Raw genomic sequence first — 25,866 nt, 5'->3', positions numbered from 1 at the left:
AAAAAAAAACAGCAATCAAACGTGTGTTTGAGAAAAATAAGGAGGACAAAAATACATTTTTAAAAAGGAAAAGAAAAATAACAATTCAATGCCAAATAAATAAAACAAAGTTTTTTTCTTGCTAAAAAATTGAAAGTGGGCTATTTATTGCTAATTTAGTCTATAGGGTGTATGCTGTGCCATTTTATTATGATTATTTGTGCACTTGTGGATTTTGATCTCTTAGGCCCAAATTTCTGTAACGGATCGAAATGGACCCAACCCAAACACACATATTGTCTATTGATTTCTACCCCAATTTCAAAGGTACTCTTATTCTACGGCGAAGTTGGCGCCGGCGATATTGTTCTCTCTCCGTTGTACTCCGGTGGATCTATTCAGTATCTCCGGCGTAATCGAGTTGTAAGTTCCTCTCTAGATTCCTCGATATCGATATTAAAACCCTAATTCCATTTTCACAAATGACTTGCATTGCTTCGCTTGTAATCTCACTGTATATCAAACCCTAGAATCCAATTTGTATAGATCGTCGTGGGTTGTACTCGAATGGACATACTGTTTGCTTATTAATGGCTCCGAAATTCTAGGTTTTGCCAATCTACCTGCTTGCACAAACTGAAAAAGATAGACTTTTAAAGATATTTTTTCCATATGTTGTGGGTTTCTGCTCCTTTTTGATAGGGTAAAGATGAAATTTATTAAAAAGATACGTGCTGTCCTAATTGTATCAACCTATCTGAACATGATAGGGCTTGTAAAATTCATCAACTTCAGAGCAACTTTGTTCCGGTCCAAATAGTTTAGAAAATGCATAAAGGAGCGATCTTTTGAACTTTGTTGAAATTTTTGATATCTCTGTCCTTGCCACTATACATCTCCTGGCATAACCCAACAGACTCCAAACAAATTGAGAAATGACTGAACTAGCAAGGCTTGATTACTATAAAGAAATAGGTTTCTGCTGCTTTCCTGTAATATTCACAGAAGAAACATCTACTGCACAAGGACACTCCTTCTCTTTGAAGATTGTCCTTAATACAGGCATTCCTGGTTGCTTTTGGTTGCAACCCTACCAAAACAAGTTACCTTGGAGATACGTTTGATTTCCAAATAATTTTCCAAGGCTAATCCATATCTCAATCATGAGATTGCTTTTGTAGATCATAGCAACTCTTTACAGTAAAGTCTACTCTTGCTAGCCAGCCACTTCGATGAATCAATATTAATATCAGTTGCAGATACAGTTTGTAGAACCTCTTTAGAAGACCAGACTCATAACTCCCTAGTCTTTTCCAATCATTGAGGTTGCTTCGAACTTCTAAGTTGTAGATGTTATCTAGTGTTAGAGAAACAATCAGCCATCAGCCTATCATGCACTTTCTATTTAATAAAGTAGGGACCTCATTTTTTAGTATTCCATTATCTAACCAGTGATCCCGCCAGAATCTGATGCTTTTGCCGATTCCCACAGTTGTGCTAGTAAAAGAGTTGAACTCCCTACAATAAGGACAAATATGCTTCCAAATAGTTGTTTCTATTAGTTATTAGTGATTTTAGGAGTTCATTGGTCCTCCTTGCCATATATGGTATTGATACCTTAGTTTTCATCTTTGGGTCTCCAAAGGCATTTGATTAGTAGGCTTTTGTTTTGACGCCTGTTGTTCTGGTTATGGTGCATGTTTTTGTCAATGTTTAGCATGTCTTGCACTGGGTTAATCTCCATTTTTGAGCTATTGCAATGCTGGAACAAAGAGAGCAGGTTGTGCAAGAAATCCCCAAATATTTGTAATAGCATTCCTCGAGACATTTGGTGGACTATATGGCTTGAAAGAAATAGCAGTTTTTTTAAAGGCAATTGAAGAATCAGACAGCGCCTTAAACAAAACTGTATACTTTTTTCTATCTTTTTAGTGCAAACTGGTTATTGAACATGATGAAGATGATATCCTAGATGCAATAGTGGATATGCTCAATGCCTCAAATCTCAATCTTTAGTTACATTTTGTGGCACTGACTTAGTGCAAGTATTTATAAAATCTTTGATAAGAAAAAATAGAGTGGGAGAGATATGAAGGATCATATTGCCAATACTAATTAGTTTGGGATGAAGACATAGTTGATTGATTGATAGATCAGAGTTCTTAATTTCTCAACTTGGTGCAAAAAATTAACAGACATCGACATGTGAAGGTCCCTAGTAGTGTTCTCAAATTGGGTATACTCGAAAGTATTGTATGTTACACGTGCTTTTAGCCCATTGACCTGAAATTCTGTACTCATAAAGGACCATAACTACTTAGCTCTTTCCTTAATGTATTACAAGATTGCAGTAAGAAAACATTAACCAAATCCCAGCTGATTTGGAAAATTTTCCACCAAGTGGCATTTGTGTTCTCATCCCACCACCTAAAAGTTGTGCTTCGTCCCAACTTCCACCCTACACCCTACCTTATATAATTTTTTTTCTTTAGTTATCTCTTGATTTCTGCTGGTTTGGTCCTTTGACTTGCACATACTCTGGTGCTTTTCTCAGTTTAATATGATTGCCTGTAGTTACTTTTAAGGGCAGGGAAACTGTAGCAGGACTAATACTAGGTTGTTGCTTTATGCAGTTCTTGGGGGTTTTATTGTGTCATTGGATTTGATGAAATTGGAGCATAAATGGCAAGCTATTCAGGGAAAGGATCTCCATTAAATGGTTCTGTGTATGTCTGTAACTTGCCCCTTGGTACAGATGAAGATATGCTAGCTGAATATTTTGGCACAATAGGGGTGCTAAAGGTATGGTTGTGAACAGGTACTTCTAATTATGTTTGAGATTGTTTGTTATATGCTCTCTCCCACTTCCCCCTACTCTGCTTTGAACAAGCTCACTTTGATTTTTTTCTTTTCTAAGGATTTGTTTTGCTTCATGTTGTAGAAAGACAAACGAAGCGGTAGGCCCAAGATATGGTTATACCGTGATAAAGTTACAAATGAGCCCAAAGGCGATGCTACAGTCACATATGAAGACCCTCATGCTGCATTAGCTGCTGTTGAATGGTTCAATAACAAGGATTTTCATGGGTCAATGATTGGGGTATTTATTGCAGAGTCTAAGAACAAAGACGAGGCTTCCTATGTTTCAGTGAATCAAATTAGTGAGCCTAATCTGGACAGTGGCCTGGCTGTACTGGATGAAGGCTCCAACGATATAGATGGAGGTGGCGGAAGTGGTAGGGGCAGGGGAGATGCTTCTGCAAAGGCATGGCAACAAGATGGTGACTGGCTGTGTCCAAATACAAGGTCTGTGATATGATCATTGGTGAGCAGCTCGTTCGTGCTCTACTGTATCTTTTTTCAATTGTCTGTTTGTACTTCGAGTAGTCCAGTATGTTCTTGTGCTTACAGTTTTTGTAATTTATGTGTAGCAGTTGCACTAATGTGAACTTTGCATTTCGTGGAGTTTGCAACCGTTGTGGAACTGCTCGACCTGCTGGTGCTGGTGGCGGTGGGGCTGGAGCTGCTGGTCGTGGGAGAGGACGTGGTAGCCAGGACCCAGGCGCTCCTGGTCGTGCAGTTGGTGGTCCTCCGGGCCTCTTTGGTCCAAATGATTGGGCTTGTCCGATGTAAGAATCTTCATTTTCATTTTGCAACCTATTTTATTGAAATATGATACTCCCTGTCCCAATTTATGGGACACATTTCGGATTTCGACATTCAAACAAGTCTAGCGTTGACCGATTTTTTTTCATATATCTTTTAAATATTTTGAATTGTCAATTATTGTGACTAATAGTACTTTTTACGTAGTTTACAAATATATAAATTTCATTTTAAAAAAATTGAAGATTCCATGAGCAAATTCTCGGTCTAACTTAAACTGTTTGACTCTCGAAAAACGAAATGTGTCACATAAATTGGGACAGAGGGAGTATAATTTTTCACCCATAAACTGCCCGAGCATATTCCCTGCGCTCCCATTTTCCTTATACCTTATCATAAAAAAAACCATTCCAAGCATAATCAGACTTTGTATTCTCCTTATTGCACTAATCTTGAAGTTAGTTGAGTCTTTAGGTATCTGGTAGGTTTTTCGTTTAAATTTGTGTTCTATAAAGCCGTGCTTGTTAGAAATAGATACAGTTGGCCTTTACTGTACTCCTCTTTTTTTTTGGATAAGTGACTTACCAGTACCTTCAACAACTACATTGGCTTTACTTGGATGTTGGGTACCTTCCCTAGATTTCCTGGATGTTCTCTACGGCTCTACCTAGTCGAAGATGACTCAAATAAAAGTAATAGCTGGAGTCTTGTTGTCAGGGACTTGGTTTTGGTGTCATTCTTTTGTTTTCGAGAGTGTACGGGTCGGTGCAGTTTTTGCCCAGATTTTTTTTTACCAAAACCTTTTAGATGGAAGAAACAAAATCCATCCGAGAAACGTAGGAATTGTTAACTCTGTCATTTTGCTTTAGTCTAGTTGTTTTAGTTGACTTTTAATCTCCAAGTATTTCATTCTACTTGAAAGAGATTCCAAGGTATAAAAAAGACCAATAAAGCTAGCAAATAGAAATTGTGTGTTGTTCAAGATCAGACAAACCAAGTAATTCTACTTCTGTTTTTTTTTTCTCTGAACTCTTTATTATTACCGTTAAAATCAACCCTCAAGCGCCTACCAGGTAAAGGAATCTCAGCAATGTGACAAGTCAGCTCTTTGTGTTTAAATGATACATAAGGAATGAGGTTGGAGGGTTAAAATGGACCAGGGTTGAGATGGGGGCAAGTTAGAGGGGTTTCCTATGTATTTGTCCTTCTCTTTATTTTGAGAAAGGTAAGTATGACTATTAGAATCGTACTTGTCATTCTTAATTCAGTGTGACAGTGTCCAATATCATTTTAACTAGTCTGGATTGAATTGTTAATTGTTATTGATTGGCATTTATTATGTTTCCCTTTTTTAATAGGTTGGCATTTACTATTTGTCTTTGACCTATTGTTCAGGTGTGCCAACATTAACTGGGCTAAGAGGAACAAGTGTAACATATGCAACACCAACAAGCCTGGGCACAATGAGGGTGGTGTGAGGTATGAATCACAGGATGCAACATTGAATGCTTATTTAGATCTCTTAGAAGTGCTGTTGTTGTTTCCTGTTACCTCCTTTTTTTAAAAAAAGCAAGTGCTGCTGTTGTTTTCTAAGAAGCGCTCCCCTCTCCCGTTTTCCTTATTGCTCTGCAACAATAGGAAGGAAATTGTTGCATTCCTAGCAACAATTTTAAAAGATGTTGCATTCCTAGCAACAATTTTAAAAGATGTTGCATTCCTAGCAACTGGAAAAGGAACAGAGGTGCACAAGACATGATGGTAGGTGGCACTTAATGTTGATGTTGGCGGTGTTGGAGCTACTGGTGATTTAGACTAATGTGCTACATGAATATTATCCAAGAAAAACTTCCTTATTTGGGATCTTGTATATGGGACATGCTTATCAAGAAAAGTATAGCTGCATTATAGGCTTGTAATTGCAAATTTATTATTTTGTCAATCTTTTAGCCTTATTATAATCATTGAGGACAGGAAAACACCTGGAAGCCACCCACCCTCACCCACACACTAAAATTGCTGACATAGTTTTTTAATATAATTTATCGTTGCCTTTTATGGTTAGTAAGCGTGTAATACAATTTAATTTGATGTCTTTTATAGTGTTTCTCTTAGGTTTTAACTATGATCTACTTTCATTGTACTCGTCAGAGGAGGACGTGCTGGAGGTTATAAAGAACTCGATGAAGAAGAAATAGAGGAAACTAGACGTCGGAGGAGAGAGGCTGAAGAAGTAAGATAAAAATTGCAGAAGTTTATGAGTTCTATAGCTTATCCTGGGTATCATTCTGCTTCTGACTTTCTGGTGAAATCTTAATCTCAATTATAGGATGATGGTGAAATGTATGACGAGTTTGGAAATCTGAAGAAGAAGTTTCGCGCTAAAACGCAGCGAGCAGAAGCAGCCCAGAGCCTCCCCCCTGGAGTAGGACGCGCTGGATGGGAAGCTGAGGAATTAGGTAAGGACAATAGTTTGTTATATGTGTTGTCCATAATGCAGAATTTATGGTTCTATGCATCTTTCATAATTTCTCTTAAATGCAATATCTAGTGAGTCGAACTGTTTCATCTAGTAGACACGCGGCTAGATCTACTAGATTGCTTAGGTTGATCCTAGTCACCCAGTTTTGGGATCGATGAGCTGCCTTAGTCCCTGAGCTTTAAAAGATTTCATGACGGAGTGCTCGGTGTTCTTGTGAGGTCTTATTGATTGAAGACCAATGTGTTCCTGACCCTGAGCACTCTTTAATTTTGCAGGTGTGGCTGAGCGAGATAGAAAGGAAAGAAGCAGAGAAAGATCAAGAGATTATGATGATAGGGAGAGAGCTAGGCATCGAAGCAGAAGCCGGGAAAGGGATAGGGGAAGAGATAGAGACCGCTCCTACGACTATGATCGAGACAGAGAATATGGTCGTGACCGTGAGCGGAACAGGTATCGTCATTGAAGATTGCGTGCGACCCTTCATCAAATATGGTATTCATCAAACTTTGTTTGTCTCATGTTTTTGTATGGGCGGCTACTAGTATGGCACCTTCTTAAGGTTGCTTCACCTCTGTCAAATTCATATGTCGACTTTTCGACTTAATGTTGGTCATTTTTTTTACTTATATGTTGAATATTCAACGTGCATTTTTACTGCGTTTTTTGCCTTATTTGTACGTCCCTTTCTTTTCTTTTTTTAAGTAGGCTATCATAATCTTTTCCGGTGTATCTTTAATTTCTTTCCATAGTTGAACTGTTAAGAGATTCTAGGGAATCAGTTTACTACACTCTTATCTTAAAACTATGGAGGTGCGCATCTAAGGGTGTGCTCTAGTGGTTGATCGAGTTGGTTGAGGATCATGAGGTCTTAGGTTTAAATCCCAACAGAGACCACACTAGATGATATCTTATCATTTGTTCTAGCTTTGGTGGACAGAGTTACTTGATACTTGTTGCTGGTGGTAGGTATCTTGTGGAATTAGTCAAGGTGAGCGAAAATTGGCATGGATACTACAATTATCAAAAATAATAATAAAATATTGAGGTGCAGAATATAAATGATCAATATATAATTTGATTTCTTTTAAGGCATGATACATAAACCTAAGTTGCTCGGACTCTTCACTTTTGGTGCCGCATCTGTGTCGACATGACATGGGTGTGTGGGATCCATGTCCGATTGGGTCAATTGATTTTGGGTGCTTTGATCAAAATTGATGGGGAAAGTTTGGATAGTTCTAATGATTTTTTAATCAATACAAAAGCTAAGGTGAAATTGAAGAAATGAATATCTTTTATATAGAAATTTCTATGGCACTCATTTCCTTTAATCTCCTTTCTCGATTCACCTCAAGTTCTCCACAGAATATCACATAATTTATGTTTTATAACTCTATTTTTAGATATTTTAATTATTTTTAGGCGAATTCCTGCGCTCGTATTCATACATGGATTCATATCTCCGAATCTTAAAAATTAGATCACAAAAGGATTCGACCTCTAGATCCGCACTTGTATTGGACATCCGCACTTGAGTCCAAGCAACTTAGACATAAACATACATTCAAATTTGGCCTCAACTAGTAGGCGAGCATTCCAATGTTGAGAGTATACATCGAAACACCTCAACTTGGTCTTAATTGGTAAGTAAATACTCTTACTCATTCTTATTGTGTCTCGTGCTCATTAGATGTTGACGTGATACATAAATTTTGGAGGTGTCTAATTGATCATTTTGTAAGTTGGGAGTGTTCAACTGACACAATAGAGATTAGTTGTATTGTTTAAATGTGTACGCATAATTGTAGTGTTTAGTTGTCAGTTGAACTAAATTAAAGTGTATTTATATATTGTGATATTATGTTTTCTTTAAACTTTTACAAATTTGCTCAAACTACACAAGTTTTATAAATTAGACTGTATAAAAAGTCATAATCGAAGTTCTTATTCAACTCTCCAAATACTAATGATCTCATCTTATATGAGACATGAAGTAGAATATGCATTTCTTTAAGATTTTTTGGTCTCATTTCTTTAGAAATTATGTTCAGCCATTCATGTATTTAGGGGTCATTAGTTTGCTGGTATAATTTATTTAGGGGTCACATTTGGGGGTGTATGAGAATAATATTGAACAAGATATATTAATAATATTGACATTAATAATGTTGATATTAGTTATGCTGAGATTATTTGTTATGCATGTCTAGTTCGATATATTAAAAATAATATGCATTGCATAATTTCTAAATAAAAATACGCTTTACAAATCGGTGGAAAGGTTGTGAAAAAGATTTTGAGGGGCAATTATATTTTAAATCAAGTTAATGCATGCATTATTTTTAGTTATACATAGAATAATATCGAATAATGTATAACTAATGTAAAATATTAGTTATATATAGATAGAAAAAGTGTACCAAACATAATATTAGTGACACATAAAATTAATGCATACGGTATTTTTTCTAGTGATTGTTAGTATTTGGTTGCAAACGAAGAAAATTATATTGACCTTTGGTGTTAATTAATTTTTTATATATTTATTTTATCGTTCATGGCAAACCCAGCCATGTTGGGTGTTTTTTTTTTAAAGAAGTGGGGTATTAGTTACTATGTCATTTTCCATGCTAGACATCCCAATATTATCATCCTTGATATTGGGGAAACATTATCTAATATAATTGATTATGTTTCATAATTATACTTTATAGCGATAATAGAGAAAACATATAAAATCTACTTAATTTTGGTGGCACAACTTATTTCAGTATTTAAACTCTATGGACGTTTAAATATTTTTTAAATATTTTCAAGTGGTTTATATACTCCCTAAGGGGTGATGTGACAGAGAGTGAGTGTACTCTCTTAAAAGCAAGTAAAAAAAAGAAAAAAAAAATTGAATTTTGTGAAGTCCTACACATGACCTACTTTATTGGCTAATATATAACCACTATTTAAAATAGTTTTTCTTGATATACTTACTCTTTAAGAAATATGTAAATTTTCTTATTTAGAGGTAAATGAAATTTGTGGGTTCCTTTTTTTAATTTCTTTTTTAAAAAATTCTTTTCATTTTTGTTGTCTTCCTCAATACACCCCTTTCTCCATTGAAACACCTCCTCCTCCATCTTCATGTTCATTTCTATCCACTATTTACATTTCACTAGTCCTTTAATAATGTGAAATTTTTATAAATGACATATATAAGACTAATAATTTCAAGTTATGACAGTATAATAAAACTTTCAAGTTGTAACAATAAAAAATTTCAAGTTATAACAGTTTATTAAAAAAAAAGTTTTAAAATAATAATATTTTTTTTAAAAAAATAATAAAAAGTAAAAAACGGAATTAGTTGTAGTAATTAATTTGACTACATTAATGATAATTCATAATTGTCATAGATTTAGGAGATTCAAAACAAAATAGGAATATTTGTTTTCCTTCTTTTACTCTAATCAGTTAAAAGTATTTCAAAAATCAGATTTTCTTTTTTTGTTCAAAATTTTCTCTCCTCGTTTTTTTTTTGGGATAATTGTACAGAATGACAAACTTATAATCTAAAATAAATGGAGTAGCTATTGTTTGATTTAATTGCACCCCGTAGCAAACGTTTGTCAGTCGCCTCTCTCCCTCCAAATTCTCGCTCGCCACTCTCCCTTTCTCGCTTGCTCCCTCTGTGCTCGTCTCTCTCGCTTTATACAACAGAATTATATAAATTGTGTTTCTGTTTGTATAAAGCGAGAGAAAATTGTATATACATATGCAAATACATATATATTCGTCCTATACACTCATAATTATACAATAAAAATATTCTCCTGCCCAGTTCTCTTTTACCTTTCTCTCTTTCTCGTTTTATACAAACACAAATTATACAATATAATGTAAATTTTATGTTTGTATAATGTATAATTTATGTTTGTATAAAGCGAAAGAAAATTGTATATACACATGCAAATACATATATATTCATCTTATACACTTATAATTATATAATACAAATATTCCACTGCCCAGTTCTCTTTTGCCTTTTTTTCTTTCTCGTTTTATACAAACACAAATTATACAAATATAATGTATAATTTATGTTTGTATAAAGTGAAAGAGAGAGCGATTTTTTATATACAAATATTTTTGTCAACAATTTATACAAACGAGAGGCTAACAACAATTTATAGAAATGGCATGCCAGCGAAATTATACAAATCTGAAGAGGAACCAACGAATTATACAATTGCTTCTTTTTGTATATATGTATAGCGAAATAAACATAGCTTTCAATTGTATATGTATAGCGAAATTATACATATATATGTTTGCTATGGAGCGCAATTATGCAAACTTTGCTATAACATACAAATATGATTTTTTGTTTGCTATATGTGAAAGTTGCTCTTTTTTTTTTTGTATTTCAAAAACTAGATTTTCCTCTTTTGTTTTAAATTGTCAGATTCGTTTCTTCGAATATTTATACAAGTTGGATACCAACTTCATACATTTTTTTATTTTTTTAGTTTTTATCTTAGATTATGAAGTAAAAAAAACAATCATATATGAATTGGATACCAATTTTATACAAATTGAATACCAATTCTATGACACTTTTATTTCATGTAATCTAAATTGTTGTTCATTTGGTTTCCAATTAATATCCAAAACTAAAATTGTTTAATGTTGAACCCAATTAGTATGTAGTTTTTATATAACTGGTATTCCGAAATTATAATAGACAATCTGTAATTCATATGTTAAGTTTAACAATGAATATGAATTATTTTGTGCTATGTTTATGAGGGCTTTTTCAAATTAAAGTCCAATAAAAATGTTGTTATCCAAATTGTGTATTGTTAGTATCCAACTTGAGAAAACAGTGCATATTATATATAGTTGGAAGAAAACAGTGAATATTATATATTATCCAAAACTTAAAACAGTAGGAAAAAATAAATATGTATCATCCAAAACTTAAAAAAACTTCTAATACTTAAGAGTCTAAGCTCCAATCAACTATCTCAAATTAGATTTTTGTGGTCTAGGTGTAGGATAATTGCTTGTATCCGGGGCATGTTTTTTTGCTATGCGGGGTCCATCAAATTTGCTAGCAACAGTTCTAGTTACTTCACTCTCATTAATTGCACCGTTCTTTATTTTTCCGTACTACCATATGATTGTGGCGTACCTTTGACGATGATCCTTTGCATCGATATCAATGGAACCCATATTAAAAACTTCATTGTTGATGTATTCAACAAATAAACATGTGTACATACCACAATCACTGAACAAAAATGAATGAAAAATAATTTTAAGAAATAAAGTGAATTAATTTTTATGATGAAATCACTAAAAGATAGAAATACATACTTTGAACTTGACTCTTGTCGATGCACATTTGTTAGATGCATGACTTCAAGTATTAAGACGGTTTCATACCAATATTATTCCTGTTTCATACCACATTCATATACCGATATTAGTTAGATGACAAACTTCATACAAATATTAAGACAATTTCATATCAATATTATTCTTGTTTCATACCACATTCATATACAGATATGAGAGATTTGAATAATAATTTCCCTGCTAAAAGGTGTATCAACTTCATACCAAAATTAAATCAGTTTCGTACCAATGTTAAAATATACTGCATACCACATTCCTAAATCAATATTAAGACATTTTCATATCAATATTATTCATGTTTCATTTCACATTCATACACATAATGAGAGATTTTGAATGATAACTTTCCTGCTAAAAGGTATACCAAGTTCATACCAAAATTAAATAAGTTTCATACAAATGTAAAACATACTGCATACCATAATCACAAACCAATATTAAGTTAGATTCATACCAATCTTAAACATGTTTCATACCTTTTTTGATAAAAATAATAACCAAATTAATATGAATTTCATGATAGTAACTATACATATGTATGCTTAAGTCACAATAATTTCATGTCAAACATTAAAACAAAATTCATGCCACAAATAATATGGATAAATAAACTGTTGTAACAAAAATTCTACTAAATTTAATAATTGGAAAATAAATTAAATAAAATATTTACACTAACCACTTTTTTGCCCTTTTTTTGATATTGAGATTTTCGAAGCCTCCTTCATAAATAAATTGAGTTTTCTTCTTCTTTCCTGTAATCTGCTTCTTATTTTGAAAAGTACTAACCCTTTTCGTTGGAGTTGCATTCTTGTTATGCGGTGGCGTTTGAGTCAATATGTTAAACATCGGAGGCTCTATTTCAACCGTAGAACTCGCTTCTACTAATCTGGGACTCTTTCTAGAAGTATGCTCTGATTTCTTCGACATGTTTTAACGAAAATTTTGAAAACTTGATTCTTAGTATTGTGAAATCTCCCTTTCTTTCTGATTGTAGACTGAATATTTTATGATTTAGGAGGTGATATTGAGATGTAGAAGCGATTTGAATGGAAGATGATTGATGAGGTGAAAGAGGAATGGGTAATTGTTACAATGGAAAATTTTACTTTTTGAACGTGGGGGTGGTGAGTTACTGACTAGAAGAGGCGTGGTGAAATTAGGGGTGTGGATTTGACGTGTAAAAGTAAAAAAGGAACAAGAATCAAGATAAATTTCCTATAATTGTGTAAGAGATAATTATGGTAGATTATTTATTTATATCATTTAATAATAAATATAAAATCATAAAATACAAATTATTTAATAAAGTAAAAATTTAATTAATTTTTAAATGAAATGTGATCCATTATAACCCGTAATTAAACTGTTATAAGCAAGAATATTTTAAAAGTAGCTTTAAAACCCGTAATATTGTTTCTTAAATGTATATGTGGGGTGATTTTTCCTTTAATAATCCATAAAATTCAATACAAATGTCATTTTATCGACTGCCAATTTTTCTCTATATTATTGATGTCGATTTTGCAAATTATATTTTCTTGAATTTTGAGTGATTCATTTTGATTTCTAGATCCATTCAAATATTTCTCATAGAATTTATATAATTTTTTTTGGATAAACTTTCTTATGCAATCTTCATTTCTTATTTGAGTCTTCAAGAAAAAAAATGATTTTTTTAAAAAAATCATTCTCCAAGAGGGTAAATTTGTGGGGAGGGTTCAAAGAAGATAATGTGAATATTATAGTGAATTTTCTTCTTTAAAGTTATTTAAAAAAAATGTTGAATAGTGAAGAAGAAGAAGAAAAGAAAGTATTGAAGGTTGAAATAGTGAACAACAAGGAAGAAGAAAGAGGGGGGGGGGGGNTTATGTATTTATAAATTAATTAATTGATGTAATTAATGTTAAAAAGTATTTAAGAAAAAATGGTGAATAAGTAAAAAAGAAATAAAAATTAATGACGTGGTGACTACTTGGTTATGATGTAGCGCTTACATGGCTATGATGTGGCGCTTACATGGCTATGATGTGGCTGGTGAGGGTGGTGTCATAATCTCAGGTGGAAAAAAAATCACTTCAAATATGTTAAGAGGTATCTAAACAAGTGCGACGGTAAGTTGTGGTATCAAGTTTTAAGGTGTTTTTTTTAATGTATTTTCTCTACTTTTTAAATAATTACAAAATATAGATTATTTATAGCAATCATCGATTTGTAAACCAGCATGTAGCATATATGCTGTTTATTTAATATATGCTACAAGAGAGTGTGTGTGTGTGTGTATATATATATATATATAAGTGCCAGTTTATTTAATCTTGTTGTTTAATTTGGTATCAGAGCAAGAAGTTTTTGGAAAGTCAGTTAATGAGAAGACCTTTACGTAGTACTCAGACACATTTAGAAATAAAAAGAAAATTGGAAAGTTTATATATAGAATATAAGAGACTAAATAGTACCAGAGAAAACAATATAAGATTAGATCAATTAATTGATATAATATCTAGATTAGAATATAAATTCATTACACAGTTAAAATCTAGACATAAGTAATATATGAAAAAACATCCATTCGCTAATCAATTAAGAATAAGATATTGGTATTTATACAGAGAGATACAGATAAAGTTAGAGGGGTTAAAACTAAAAAAGGCATTAAGCCTATATTTAAAAGTATTAGAAACAAGAGACTTAGTAGATATACTTTGTAATCACGGAGGTCTATATTCATCAAATAGACCAACACTAGTCAATCCAGAATTGTTAAGTGCTATCAAGTGGGAATTACATAGTATCGATAGTGATATCCAATCCGCTAATAATAGAATAGAAGTTCAGAAGAAAGTTATTAGAGAAATAGATATTCCACTAGGTTAAAGATAGTAACTATAGATCCATTAAAATAACTAGATTACTTAGACCTTAGAATCTACCCTGAAAAGAAATATAGAATATTAAAAGACAATACGGTAACAAAGTGCAACTTTAGCCAAGGAGAACATCTTTTACATTCCGAAGATAAGCAATATAATACTATAATAGATCTTATAATAAATTTTAGTGAAAAAATGCAGGAAAAAGATAAGAATATAGTACGATTACTAGAGACAATAGAAATAACTCAGAATAAACATAAAAAGATACTAGAAAAGTTGGAACAAAACCTTGATTTCCTAAAATCATAAGAATTAGAACTAGATAGAAAAATCCAATGCTTGAACAATAAGTTTAATATAGAACAGATACCTACAAAGGTTGAAATAGGAAGGCTAATAAAGACCATAACAAAAAAGCCTAAAGAATTAGAGATAAGAACAATTGAATTAGTTAAAAAAATTACAAAGCAAGTAGAAATAGCAACTATCGAAGTTAAATGAATTAAAAGAGACAATACAACAACTAGAGGACAAACTCCTTTCATGAACGACTTATGTCAAGACCCATCATACGCTAAAGCCTTAAAATTTACAGCGAGCNATCACAAGAATTAGAACTAGATAGAAAAATCCAATACTTGAACAATAAGTTTAATATAGAACAGATACCTACAAAGGTTGAAATAGGAAAGCTAATAAAGACCATAACAAAAAAGCCTAAAGAATTAGAGATAAGAACAACTGAATTAGTTAAAAAAATTACAAAGCAAGTAGAAATAGTAACTATTGAAGTTAATGAATTAAAAAAGACAATACAACAACTAGAGGACAAACTCCTTTCATGAACGACTTATGTCAAGACCCATCATACGCTAAAGCCTTAAAATTTACAGCGAGCATCCAACCAGATCCGCAAGGACTGTCTGATCACCAACCTGCAAGTAAATCAGATCAAATAATTATTAAACAAAATAACACTATAATAGCACTACTGTTAGAATTAAATAAAAAACTAGATAAAATAATAAAAGAAAAAGAAGCTCTAACAAAACAACCTAAGAACTCTGAAATAGAAGAATTAATAACCCAATTAAAAAATATTAAAATTACTCCACTTAAAGAGAGACCGACAGTAGTTAGAAAATCTCAAAAATGGACTTTCTTTTAGGTAGAAGAACAATAGTGGAAGAAAGACCACGAGTAAGTTTTTCTGATAATAGAATAGGTAATAGCCTTATATCAAGAATACTAACACGAAATAAACAAGAAGATAAACAAATCCAGGAGTTATACCAAGTAATAAATATAGATAAAGACCTAAAAATATTCCAACAGAATCAGTTGAACCTACTTAATCCGAAGATATTATACGATACATGATATTTTGCAAGAAATAATCAGCTATATAGACATTATAGAGAAGAACAAATTTCGGCTATAGGGAAAGAAATAACTACTATGAATCTAGTAAACCCAGAATCCCTAAGGGGAATAGTACATAACAGACTCACATTAATGCACATGGGATTAATAGTAGTAGGATTAAAAGGATTAACCAGAAAGAATCTAGGAACTAAAATATTAATAGTAATATACGATGATAGGTGGTCTGATTTAAAGAAATCCATAATAGGATTAACAGAAGTAGATATGACCAATAATGGAGGAATATTCTATATTAGCCCAAATTTTATGATTAATTTAGAAGAATTTGGAAAGCATATAAAATAGGAATACAAACTAAAGGCTATGAAGAAATGAGTATCGGAAATAATCTACTTATGTGTATAGGTTTCATTGGAAAAGTTGCATCTAGTAGTAATACAAGGTTTAGACTAAAAGTAGAAGATGTAGTGAAAGTAATGGGAAACAAAGGCATAAAATTAATAAAAATAAATCCGGAAGAATATGCAGGATTAGAATGGAACCTAGAACAATTTAATAAAAAGAAAGTACTCACACCAGAATCTCATCTAATGTACACTAATACAAAAGGAGAAACATCTATAAGATTCACAAACTATAATTACTCTAATCAAACGAACTTAAAAGAAGAATTAGAATTAGAATCCGAAAAAGAGCTAATGAATGTAGAAATAATACGGGAAGGATATGAAGTAGATGAAGCGTTGCAAGAAGCAGAAAGAAGATATAGAAATAATGAGACTATAACGTTTAAATGCAAAGGATGTAAAATAGGAAATATGGGTCTAGCAGAAGTAGAAAGACATTTTAAAACATGCAAATTCAGAACGGATAATTTAGGATATAGAGACGAGTATAATAACCAAGAAAGATTAGCAAGCCTGGTTGAAATAATAGAAAATATATATGTCAGCGAAGATGAAACCAAAAGGAATTCTATAATAAGTCAAAAGGAACTTATGGAATCCACTAGTTCAAGTGCGAGTCCATTCCAAAGAACTGCCCAACCTCATACTATAGACACAAGTACGGGAAATGTACCAAAAAGAAGAGTATTTAGGGTAAATCTTGACACGGTAATAGAAAATGTAAGACCAATAGGTAGAAGAATTCCTATAGAAAAACCTATTAGGTTACAAGAAGGGGGAAGTAAAGGAAAAATATTAAACATCGCAGCACATGATCCGCAAATGTGGAATGCGGTGATAGACTTATGGAAAGGAATAGTAGTAGCAGACTACATAAAAACATACCAAGATGCAGACGCAAAAACAATGTATAAATACATGGAAACTTTCCTAGGAGAATCCGCAAAAGCCTTATGGGAAACATATAAATCTAATTTCCTACAAGAATTTCAAGCATTAGTAAACATGGGAGCAAACCCATACAATTTACAAATAAGATACATAGTCTAATTATAGGAGAAGATTCAAATAGTGGTTTAGTAGTATTACAAAGAAATGCTTTAATAAAACTAGAACAGTTAAGTATTACAAGTTGGTTCCACATTAAAAACTTTCTAAAAGATTATTATTATTATTGCACAATTAGTGAAAATTCTTTTGATGAAGAATTAGGGAAGAAGTTGTTTAATAAATTACCAGGAGCATTAGATAGAGAAATAGAAGAAAGATGGTATAAAAGAGACGGAGTAATACAAAACCCTAATGGTAAATGGTCTATAAGGCACAAAGTACAACATATAATGAAAATATTAACAGAAAAATGTATAAATATACAAATACAAAAACAACTAAAGCAGAATGAAATGGATTTTTGTAAAAATATTATATATACAATCCAAAGTTATGATAAAGAACAGAGTAAACCAAAGACGAGATACAAGAAATGACGACCTTACTATGATCGGCAATATAATAATAGAAGATACTATTTAAGAAGGTCTGCAGCTAAGAAGCCATATCTAAATAAAGATAAACATGTTAGAAAATATAGAAACGATAGGAACTATAAAAATAAGCTCGAATGTTTCACATGTGGAAGTATAGAATACTTGGCGAATGTGTGTCCTAAAAGGAATAATAGTAGAACTAGAAACTCACAGTTAATAGAAGATTTACAAAAAACATTAATTAATGTAGATGAATATATGTCAGATAATGAGAGTATCTATTCAATAGTAAGTGTAGAAATAGCAAAAAATAACAACCGATCTAAAGATTTAGATTCAGATTCAGATAATGAAGAATTAATAAATGAAATAGGCTTAGAATTAAAGAACATAGATTTAGAAGAATTACAAATAAGTACAATGATGAATATTTCACAAGAATGTACTCATGAGTTTGAAAGAAGTAAAAGAATAGATAGTAACCAATGTATTCTATGTAGATGGTATCCAAGCAGAGAAAAAAAGGGTAAAATGTAAGTTTTGCGATGCTGAAGGATGCATCACATGCATCGAAAAATTATTAAAAATAAAAGTAAACGAAGAGCGTGAAAATAGAGATATAAATAATGATACAATAAATTTACGAATAATAACATTAGAAAGTAGGATAAATGAACTAGAACAGAAGGTGATATTGTTAGAAAAAGGAAAACAAAAACTTGAAGAAGATAGGACAGAGTCAAGACAAATACCAGACAACTGGGGGATGTGCAAAACATCTGCCAAAGAAGCAGAATTAATGAATATAGAGACATTGGAAAATCATTATGAAAATTTAATATGTAATGAAGATAAAAAATTTACTGCTATTAAAGTACTGGCTAGACTTAGAATACAATATATAGAATTAGAAACTTTAGCATTAGTAGATACAGGATGTACAGGTAGTATAATAAACAAAAAGATATTACCACAAAAATTAATAAAAACCTTAGAAAAGCCAATAGCAGCAATGCAAATGGATGGAACGTATAATACATATCAGCACTATATAGGAAAAGACACATGTAAGTTTTGTAAATACCTGTAATGAATTTTATAAACCAATGCATACTCTTGACAGAATATGGGTAAGAGACCTCAACATAAATGTCGATTTTTTATTAGGATTAAAATTCATGATACAAAACAATGAAGGAACATTGATCACAAGAGATGGGGTAATATTTTTTAAACATCTAACTTACACACCAGTACAGACGATCAGTCTTGAAACAAAAGGAAAACAAGCTAGTAGCACCCCAAACAATGATAATTTACAGACATGTTGTAAAGACTGTAAAAATAAAAACCAATGTTATAAAGACTTAAGACATAAAGAACAATACGAAAAAGAAGAATATGATATAAGAGAAAAAGATTACACTCTAATAGAAGTAGAGAATGAATTCTATAATTTTCAAACAGGAATCGATAAGATAGGTATAATTAGAAGCCCTAAAGACTTAGATAATATAGTAAAAACATTAGACGAAATGGAAATAATAGGAGAAAAATCCTTAAAATATTGGGAAAACAATAAGGTGGTATGTAAATTAGATATCATAAACCCTGAATATATAATAAAAACAACGACTATTGAAGCAATACAGATAAAAGAATTATTAAATTTAGGAGTAATAAGAAGATCTACTTCAAAACATAGAACAACAACATTCATGGTTAGAAATCATAGTGAGATAGTAAAAGGTAAAGTAAGAATGGTAATTAACTACAAAAGACTTAATGATAATACAAGAACAGATGCATATAAATTACCAAATAAAAATGAATTAATCAATCGAATCCAAGGAAATAAGGTATTTAGTAAATTCGACCGTAAGTCAGGATATTGGCAGGTTAAAATGCATGAAGAAAGTATCGAGTGGACAATATTCACTTGCCCTGAAGGACATTTTGAATGGCTAGCCATGCCATTTGGGCAAAAAACTGCCCCGCTAATATTTCAAAGAAAAATGGATAATATATTTGGAGACTATAAAAGGTTTGTTTTAGTATATGTAGATGACATTTTAGTATTTAGTAAAGACATCAAAGATCATCTAGGACATCTACAAACAATTTTTAGATTATTCGTACAAAATGGAATAATAGTAAGTAAAAAGAAAATGAAATTATGCAAGAATCATATAAATTTCCTAGGAGTAACCTTAGGAGACGAAAAAATTAAACTACAACCACATATAGCAACAAAAGTATTAGAAATGCCTGATAAATTAGATAATACAAAAGACTTAAAAAAATTCTTAGGATTGATAAATTACGCTAGAAACTTTATTAAAGATTTAGGAAAACTAGCCAGACCATTATATTCAAAAACAGGAAGCAAAGGGTAAAAACATTTTAACACAGAAGATATAAAATTAGTACAAAAAATTAAGGAAAGAGTTAAAAATATTCCAGAACTAAGTATACCATTAGAAACAGATTATTTAATAATTGAGACAAATGGAAGTTTCCAAGGATGGGGAGCTGTATTAAAAGCCAGACCAAATAAATTCAGTGATAAGACAGAAGAAAAGATTTGTGCTTATCAAAGTGGAAAATATAAAGAGAAAGAAAATATGAGTAGTATAGATGCAGAAGTTTTAGCAATAATATATGACATTAATAGTTTTAAGTTATATGTTTTAAATAAAAATGAAATACTAGTATGGACTGACTGCGAAGCCATAGTTAAATTTCATCAAAAGATAAACCAAAAGGCTAGTAGCAAGAGACGATGGCTAAACTTTATGGATACTATATCTATTTATCCAAATGTTATCTTTGAATATATAAAAGGAAAAGATAACAGTCTAGCAGATCAGTTAAGTAGACTAAATATAAAAATAACTTAACTATACATTTGTTTTCAGCATGAGACCAATAGGTTCAATAGACAAAGGCAAAGGAGTTGCCTCATCATCAGACACATACGCTCAGACTCTATTAGGTAATATGAAGTTTAGACCTCAGACAACATCACTAGAAATGATGGACCGTATGTACTTCGGTAAGCATAATTTAATATGTTACCCAAATTCAAATTTATCTTTTAGAGAATTGCCAGAATTTTTGTGTTAGATAAACCTCAAAAATATTTAGCAGACAATTTATGGATGACATATAATAAGAAAGATAGTAAATATTTTTGTAAGCAATTTGTAATAGCTATGAAGAAGCTTAGAATTGGAAATAGTCATTTTTGGAAAGAATTAAAAATCTGGAAATTTAGCTAAGTATGGAAAAAAATGAGTTTTGGTCAACTTCAGACAATCATAACTCCTAGCTCAGGATGAGTTAGGTGTATTTCCAATTATGTTTATAAATCTTTTGGAGTTATCTTTCCAACTCCGTCGAGTTTGCTCGATTCCGAGTTCGTATGAGTGAGTTATGTCCTTTGAAAGTTGGGCTGTTGGCACATGGAAGTTCATCTGAATTTGTAAGGGTATTTTGGTCTTTTCCCTAACCATTTATTTTGGTTATATTAAGGGTCTAGACTGATTTTAAATCAGTTTTCCCTTGTAAAAAGTGAGGGTTAGGGCTTTGAGAGAAGACGAGAAGAAGAGGAGAAGGAGAAAAAAAAAGCAAGGTTCATAGAGATCGTCGTGGATTTCGTCGGGGGTGATCCCTATTAAGGTATGTGAGATCATAATGTTGGGTTGGTTCATTCCCCCACACGCCAAACTCGTTTTAATTTCTGAGAAAAGATTTGGTTGTGTTTGTTGAAGTCTTGTGGTTGTGTTGAAGTTCTTGTTGATTTGGGACATGTTTCCGATTGTGTTTTCGGGTTGAATCTATTGTTTGTTGAGGGGTTTTATGATTCTAAGTGTTTGGGGCTGAAACCTTTGAAGTTAAGGTGGTTTAGAGTTGAAAAAATGAAGGAGAAAAGTCAGGTTTTCTGGGGAAAAGGTTGGGGCATCGCGCCAGCCAGCGCCCCCCAAAAGGGGCTCTAAATTCCCCCCCATGGGGCGGCACGCCATGCAGGGCGCCCAGCAGGTCCTCTGAAACTTGAGGGCTGGCGCCCCACGCCTCTCAAAGCGCCAAGGACGCCATTCTTCCTCATTCCTTCCCCACTTTTTCATACATGTTCCTTGGTAATGTACCTATGTTTTATAGTTGTTTTCAACACTCCAAGGTACGTCTAAATATCAAGAACTCATCCATAAACATGAGATCATTACCCTTGAATTCATAATCCAATTCGAGGATAGTTCGGATTAAAGTCAAGCTTAGAAGTTAGGAAGTAAGTCAAGGCAAGTTTCTTAAAGTTTGTCGAGTCTTTATTAAACGTTTTAACTTCGTTTTTAAGGCTCCAGTTTTAAGTTAAGCCAAGAGTATAAAGTTGAGTTTTTTTCTCAAAGATTATTAGGGAACTAAGTATTCCCAAAGAAGTTTTAAAGAAATGTTTCCACATTTAAACAAGATTGGGAACTGAGATTTCCAAAGAGCCTTCGGGCTAGTTTTCCAGAAAAGAGTAATCGCTTTCTAAAAGAAGCAAGAGAGGAAACGAAGATTTCCAAGATAACCTTTGAGCTAAGTTTTTGAGAAATTATCTCAAATCAGCAGTAAGAAATACATTTTAAAAATATAAGAGCCAATACATTTTTGGGAGTAGTATTGAGCACCGAATTGGGGGAGCGTTCAAAGAACCCACAACCCTCATAGAACCATGTAGCCATCATGGGTAGAAGAGGTTCATACTTTTTAGATGAATCCTTTTCAAATTAGACTAGTGGATCCATTAGGCAGTTCAGGTTCTATACCTTTGGCCGGGTATAGGATGCTCTGGCAGCGTGAGGTTGATTGTTATATCATCAATATAACTCTTATGTGATGGTTGTCGGTTAGAGAAACTCCCACAACAATTATTGTATTTTTTTATATACATCAGTTCATTTGTATTTCCACATACATCTTATACTTATTGTATCTTTGTATACACACATAGTTTATAGCATGTTCTAAACAACTTTTCTTTATATTGCACTTGTTTTAAATTGCCTTATTTTGAAATGAGTCAGTCAGGTTGAGTTGAGTTAAGCCAGGTAAGTTATTCAATTTCTTCTAGATTTCCTTCTAGCCTATGTTGCTTAGCTTTCCAGCTCGCATACTCGTACATTCAATGTACTGATGCCAGTTGGCCTGCATCTTATTATGATGCAGACACAGGTACCCAGGATCAGTATGCAGTACGCTATTGATCCAGTTGAGCACTCCAGAGTCAGTGGTGAGCCTCCTTGCCTTCCAGAGGACTCTGTNNAACAATGGTCTTCGAGTGCCAGCCACGTCCAGTGTAGGCTCAGGGTGTGACAATTTTATAGCCTCATTAAATGCATTATGTCAATATTTTACCGACAAAAGTAGAGAGAATAAATTTAAATATTATGTGATAATACATGGTAAAACTAATGGTATTTTTCAAACTTGGATAGAAGTACTAGACTCTATAAATGGAGTGAAAACTCCTCTTTTTAAAGGTTTTAATGATTTCACTGAAACTTTAGATTATGCAAGAGGGATACTTGGTTCAAATTAATATATCTCTCCAGCCCTCAGACAAAATCCACAAAAGACCCCGCAATATAATATCCAAAAAGACACAGATAAAATAATCTTCTGCGACCACTGTTCCTCAATGACTGAAGCCTTCAAAAAACTAAATGCAAAGGTAGAAGCCTTACTCTAAGAAAGTGCTAAACTAGTGGAGCAGGTAAAGTTATTCAAAGACAAAGACTCCATTCAAAAGATTCACACCAGTACACAGACTTCAGAACCGAGTTTTTCATCTCAAGATAAAATGGATTAGCAGGGTGTGCATTCCCCAACGAATGCAAAAAGATCCACTGTATCAGATGATAAAGATGCAGCTAGTCCGGTTCAAACGGTAGTCGATAAAGACTCCTCAAATCCGTTTATGGCTGTCACTTTGCCAAAAAGTGAAGATGAAGGTTCTTCATCAAGACGACGATTACCCAGATCATTTGCTTAGGTAGAGACAATAACAACGAAAACTATGCTCCATAAAAAAAAAGATAAAATAGAGAGCATAATAAAAAGGACTTTAGAAAAGTTTTTCCAACAAGGACAGGACAGGCACATAATTACTACGCAAAATCCAGATCCAAGTGGAGATAGACTGGTACCAGATACAGAACATATAAATAAATAACGTATAGATACAGACAGAGACATAACTAATACAAGCTCAATGAGAGACACATCTGGTAATAACATAACCAGATCACTAAGTTCCGGAGAAGCCGATTATGGAGAACACTCATATTATCAAGATGCTCAAGATCCTAATGAAGATGATGATTCTGAAATGAGCTTTGATTCCATAACTCTGCACAACCTTGATACCTGAAGACGAATGCAACAAGACAAAACAAGGCAAAGACAATAAAATAAAGTAGGAATAGAATAAAAGTGTGCCATGTGGGTATGCCCACATTTGTCGTGTGAGTGCTTTCTTTATCACTATCCTCTAACAAGGAGAAAACTGATAAGCACGCGTCAAAGTTCGTGTTAATAAGTGACAATAATGCATGTGACGATGGGGCCCAAATGTGTACCCGACATGTATTATTCGACCTTATCTTTAGAGTGTCGGCCAACTTTAGGCCACTACTTTCTTCTGTCTTATCTTTAGCATGTTGGCGAATTTTTGGCCATTCCTTTTACCTCCAGACCTCTATATAAAGAAGTCTTTCCTCTAGTGACAAAGAGAAGAAAAAAAAAACAAAAGAAAGAAAATACACACAACATATTCCCCTTGCCAATGTTCAGCAAAATCCTCTCCACCACCCAGACCAAAGACCTCTAAAAAAACCCTCTTGTAATATATTCAGTTTGTACAAAAAATTTGTATTTTAGTGTGTAATGGTCAATCGGGGTTCCTGAAAGGGAAACCTCTCTCCGTCTAAATCATGTAAGTCGCTTATGTTTTCCTGTATTTTTCCCTAAAAATAATTATGTTTATGTTTGTATGTTTGTATTCAAGTTATGTATTATGTTGAGAACTACCCTTAGTATATGGTTAAGCTTTTAACTTCTTGATAACAATGATGGATTAACCTGTAAATTCCTAGAATGTTTTAAAAGCCTTAAAAAGTCCGCAGAAATCACAGGACGTCTTGTTGGCCATCTCCGGGGTGGGGTTAAAGAAGAAGTTACCAAGAATAAAGGTTAAAAGAAAGAGATGAACGGGGTAGTAAATTAAAAAAAATAAGGGAAAAAGCAGGTTAAACTCTGAGATAAACATGATAGGACACCGAGTAAGAGGGAGTACTGAGTAGGGTTTACAACAATTGGAATCTTGCCTATTGCTAAATTTCGGCTATTTTATTCGCGTTTTTATCTTGTTTTAATTTTGTTGTTTAATTTGGAGTGCCAGTTTATTTAATTTTTATAATGACTCGGAAAATGATAGAATGAACTTGAGCTTTGATGTTTGGGTTAGTGGGAGCTTAGGTTGATGTTTATGCTGTTTTAGAACTTAAATGGAGCTAGGTAGCATCCTACGGTGCAAGCAAAGGCCCAGGCTAGCAAGTTAAGGTGAAAGAAGCCCTTTCCTCGGAAGGTCTGTTTGGCGATAGGGCTGCTAGATCGTCTAAGGGGTTGGCGAGTCGCCCTTATGCCCCTATGGTCGCCTAGTGGACTGCCCAGTTGACCAGACTTTGAGTAATCCCACTGGAACAAGCGGACAAGGGGCAGATTTTTAAAGTTACAACTTTTGGGGTCAACTTCAAATGATGATATCTTTTAGCTCAAAATGAATTAGGTGGACCATTACCTATCCAATTAAAGGTATCTGAGTCCTTTTGCCAATGCCACCGAGTTTTCCCTTTTCTGATCTCGGAGTAAAAAGTTATGCCCAAAATAGTGAAGCACTATCAAAAAGGGCGAGCTTAGACGGGTTTAGTGGAACTTTTAAGTGGGTCCTTATTTCTTTTCCTAAGTTGAGCCCTTTTTATTATATGCCTTTCCTAGCAATTATAAAACCCTTCTAGACCAAATTCTTCCATTTTAAGTCACTCCAATTAGAATTAAAAAGAAACTCACCTCCTCTCAAGTATTTCTCTCTACAATCCTCCATTTTAAGAAGGTCAAGAACTTGGAGCTAGGGCTTGGATTGAAGGTGGTTTCTTCATCAATTTTCTTGGGGAATCTTAACAAAGGTATGGTGA

General features: G+C 32.9%; 1 protein-coding gene across 2 annotated transcripts; it reads left to right on the top strand.

Annotated features, from left to right (window-relative positions):
* Positions 1 to 249: 249 nt before the first annotated feature.
* Positions 250 to 6,686, top strand: LOC125844736 (transcription initiation factor TFIID subunit 15). Of its 2 annotated transcripts, none has more exons than XM_049524067.1 (8): positions 250 to 402; positions 2,613 to 2,781; positions 2,921 to 3,285; positions 3,414 to 3,608; positions 4,981 to 5,064; positions 5,734 to 5,815; positions 5,912 to 6,041; positions 6,340 to 6,686. In XM_049524067.1, exons 2-8 carry the CDS (start codon positions 2,662 to 2,664, stop codon positions 6,525 to 6,527), a joined length of 1,164 nt encoding a protein of 387 aa, XP_049380024.1. In that variant the 5' UTR covers positions 250 to 402; positions 2,613 to 2,661; the 3' UTR covers positions 6,528 to 6,686. The 2 variants fall into 2 exon arrangements, with proteins under 2 accessions (XP_049380024.1, XP_049380023.1); XM_049524066.1 differs by having other exon boundaries at positions 3,411 to 3,608.
* The last annotated feature ends 19,180 nt before the right edge of the window (positions 6,687 to 25,866 follow it).

This window comes from Solanum stenotomum, chromosome 11 (assembly GCF_019186545.1).
Source record: "Solanum stenotomum isolate F172 chromosome 11, ASM1918654v1, whole genome shotgun sequence".
NCBI lineage: Eukaryota > Viridiplantae > Streptophyta > Magnoliopsida > Solanales > Solanaceae > Solanum > Solanum stenotomum.
This window is presented reverse-complemented; position numbering and strand designations above follow the sequence as displayed.

What these genes read in the sequence shown, in the direction of transcription:
- LOC125844736 (XM_049524066.1), top strand. Translation starts at nt 2,662, where the DNA reads ATGGCAAGCTATTCAGGGAAAGGATCTCCATTAAATGGTTCTGTGTAT. An exon ending in GGAGGAGAGAGGCTGAAGAA is followed by an intron (nt 5,816 to 5,911) that starts GTAAGATAAAAA and finishes TCTCAATTATAG; the next exon opens with GATGATGGTGAAATGTATGA. An exon ending in ATGGGAAGCTGAGGAATTAG is followed by an intron (nt 6,042 to 6,339) that starts GTAAGGACAATA and finishes TTAATTTTGCAG; the next exon opens with GTGTGGCTGAGCGAGATAGA.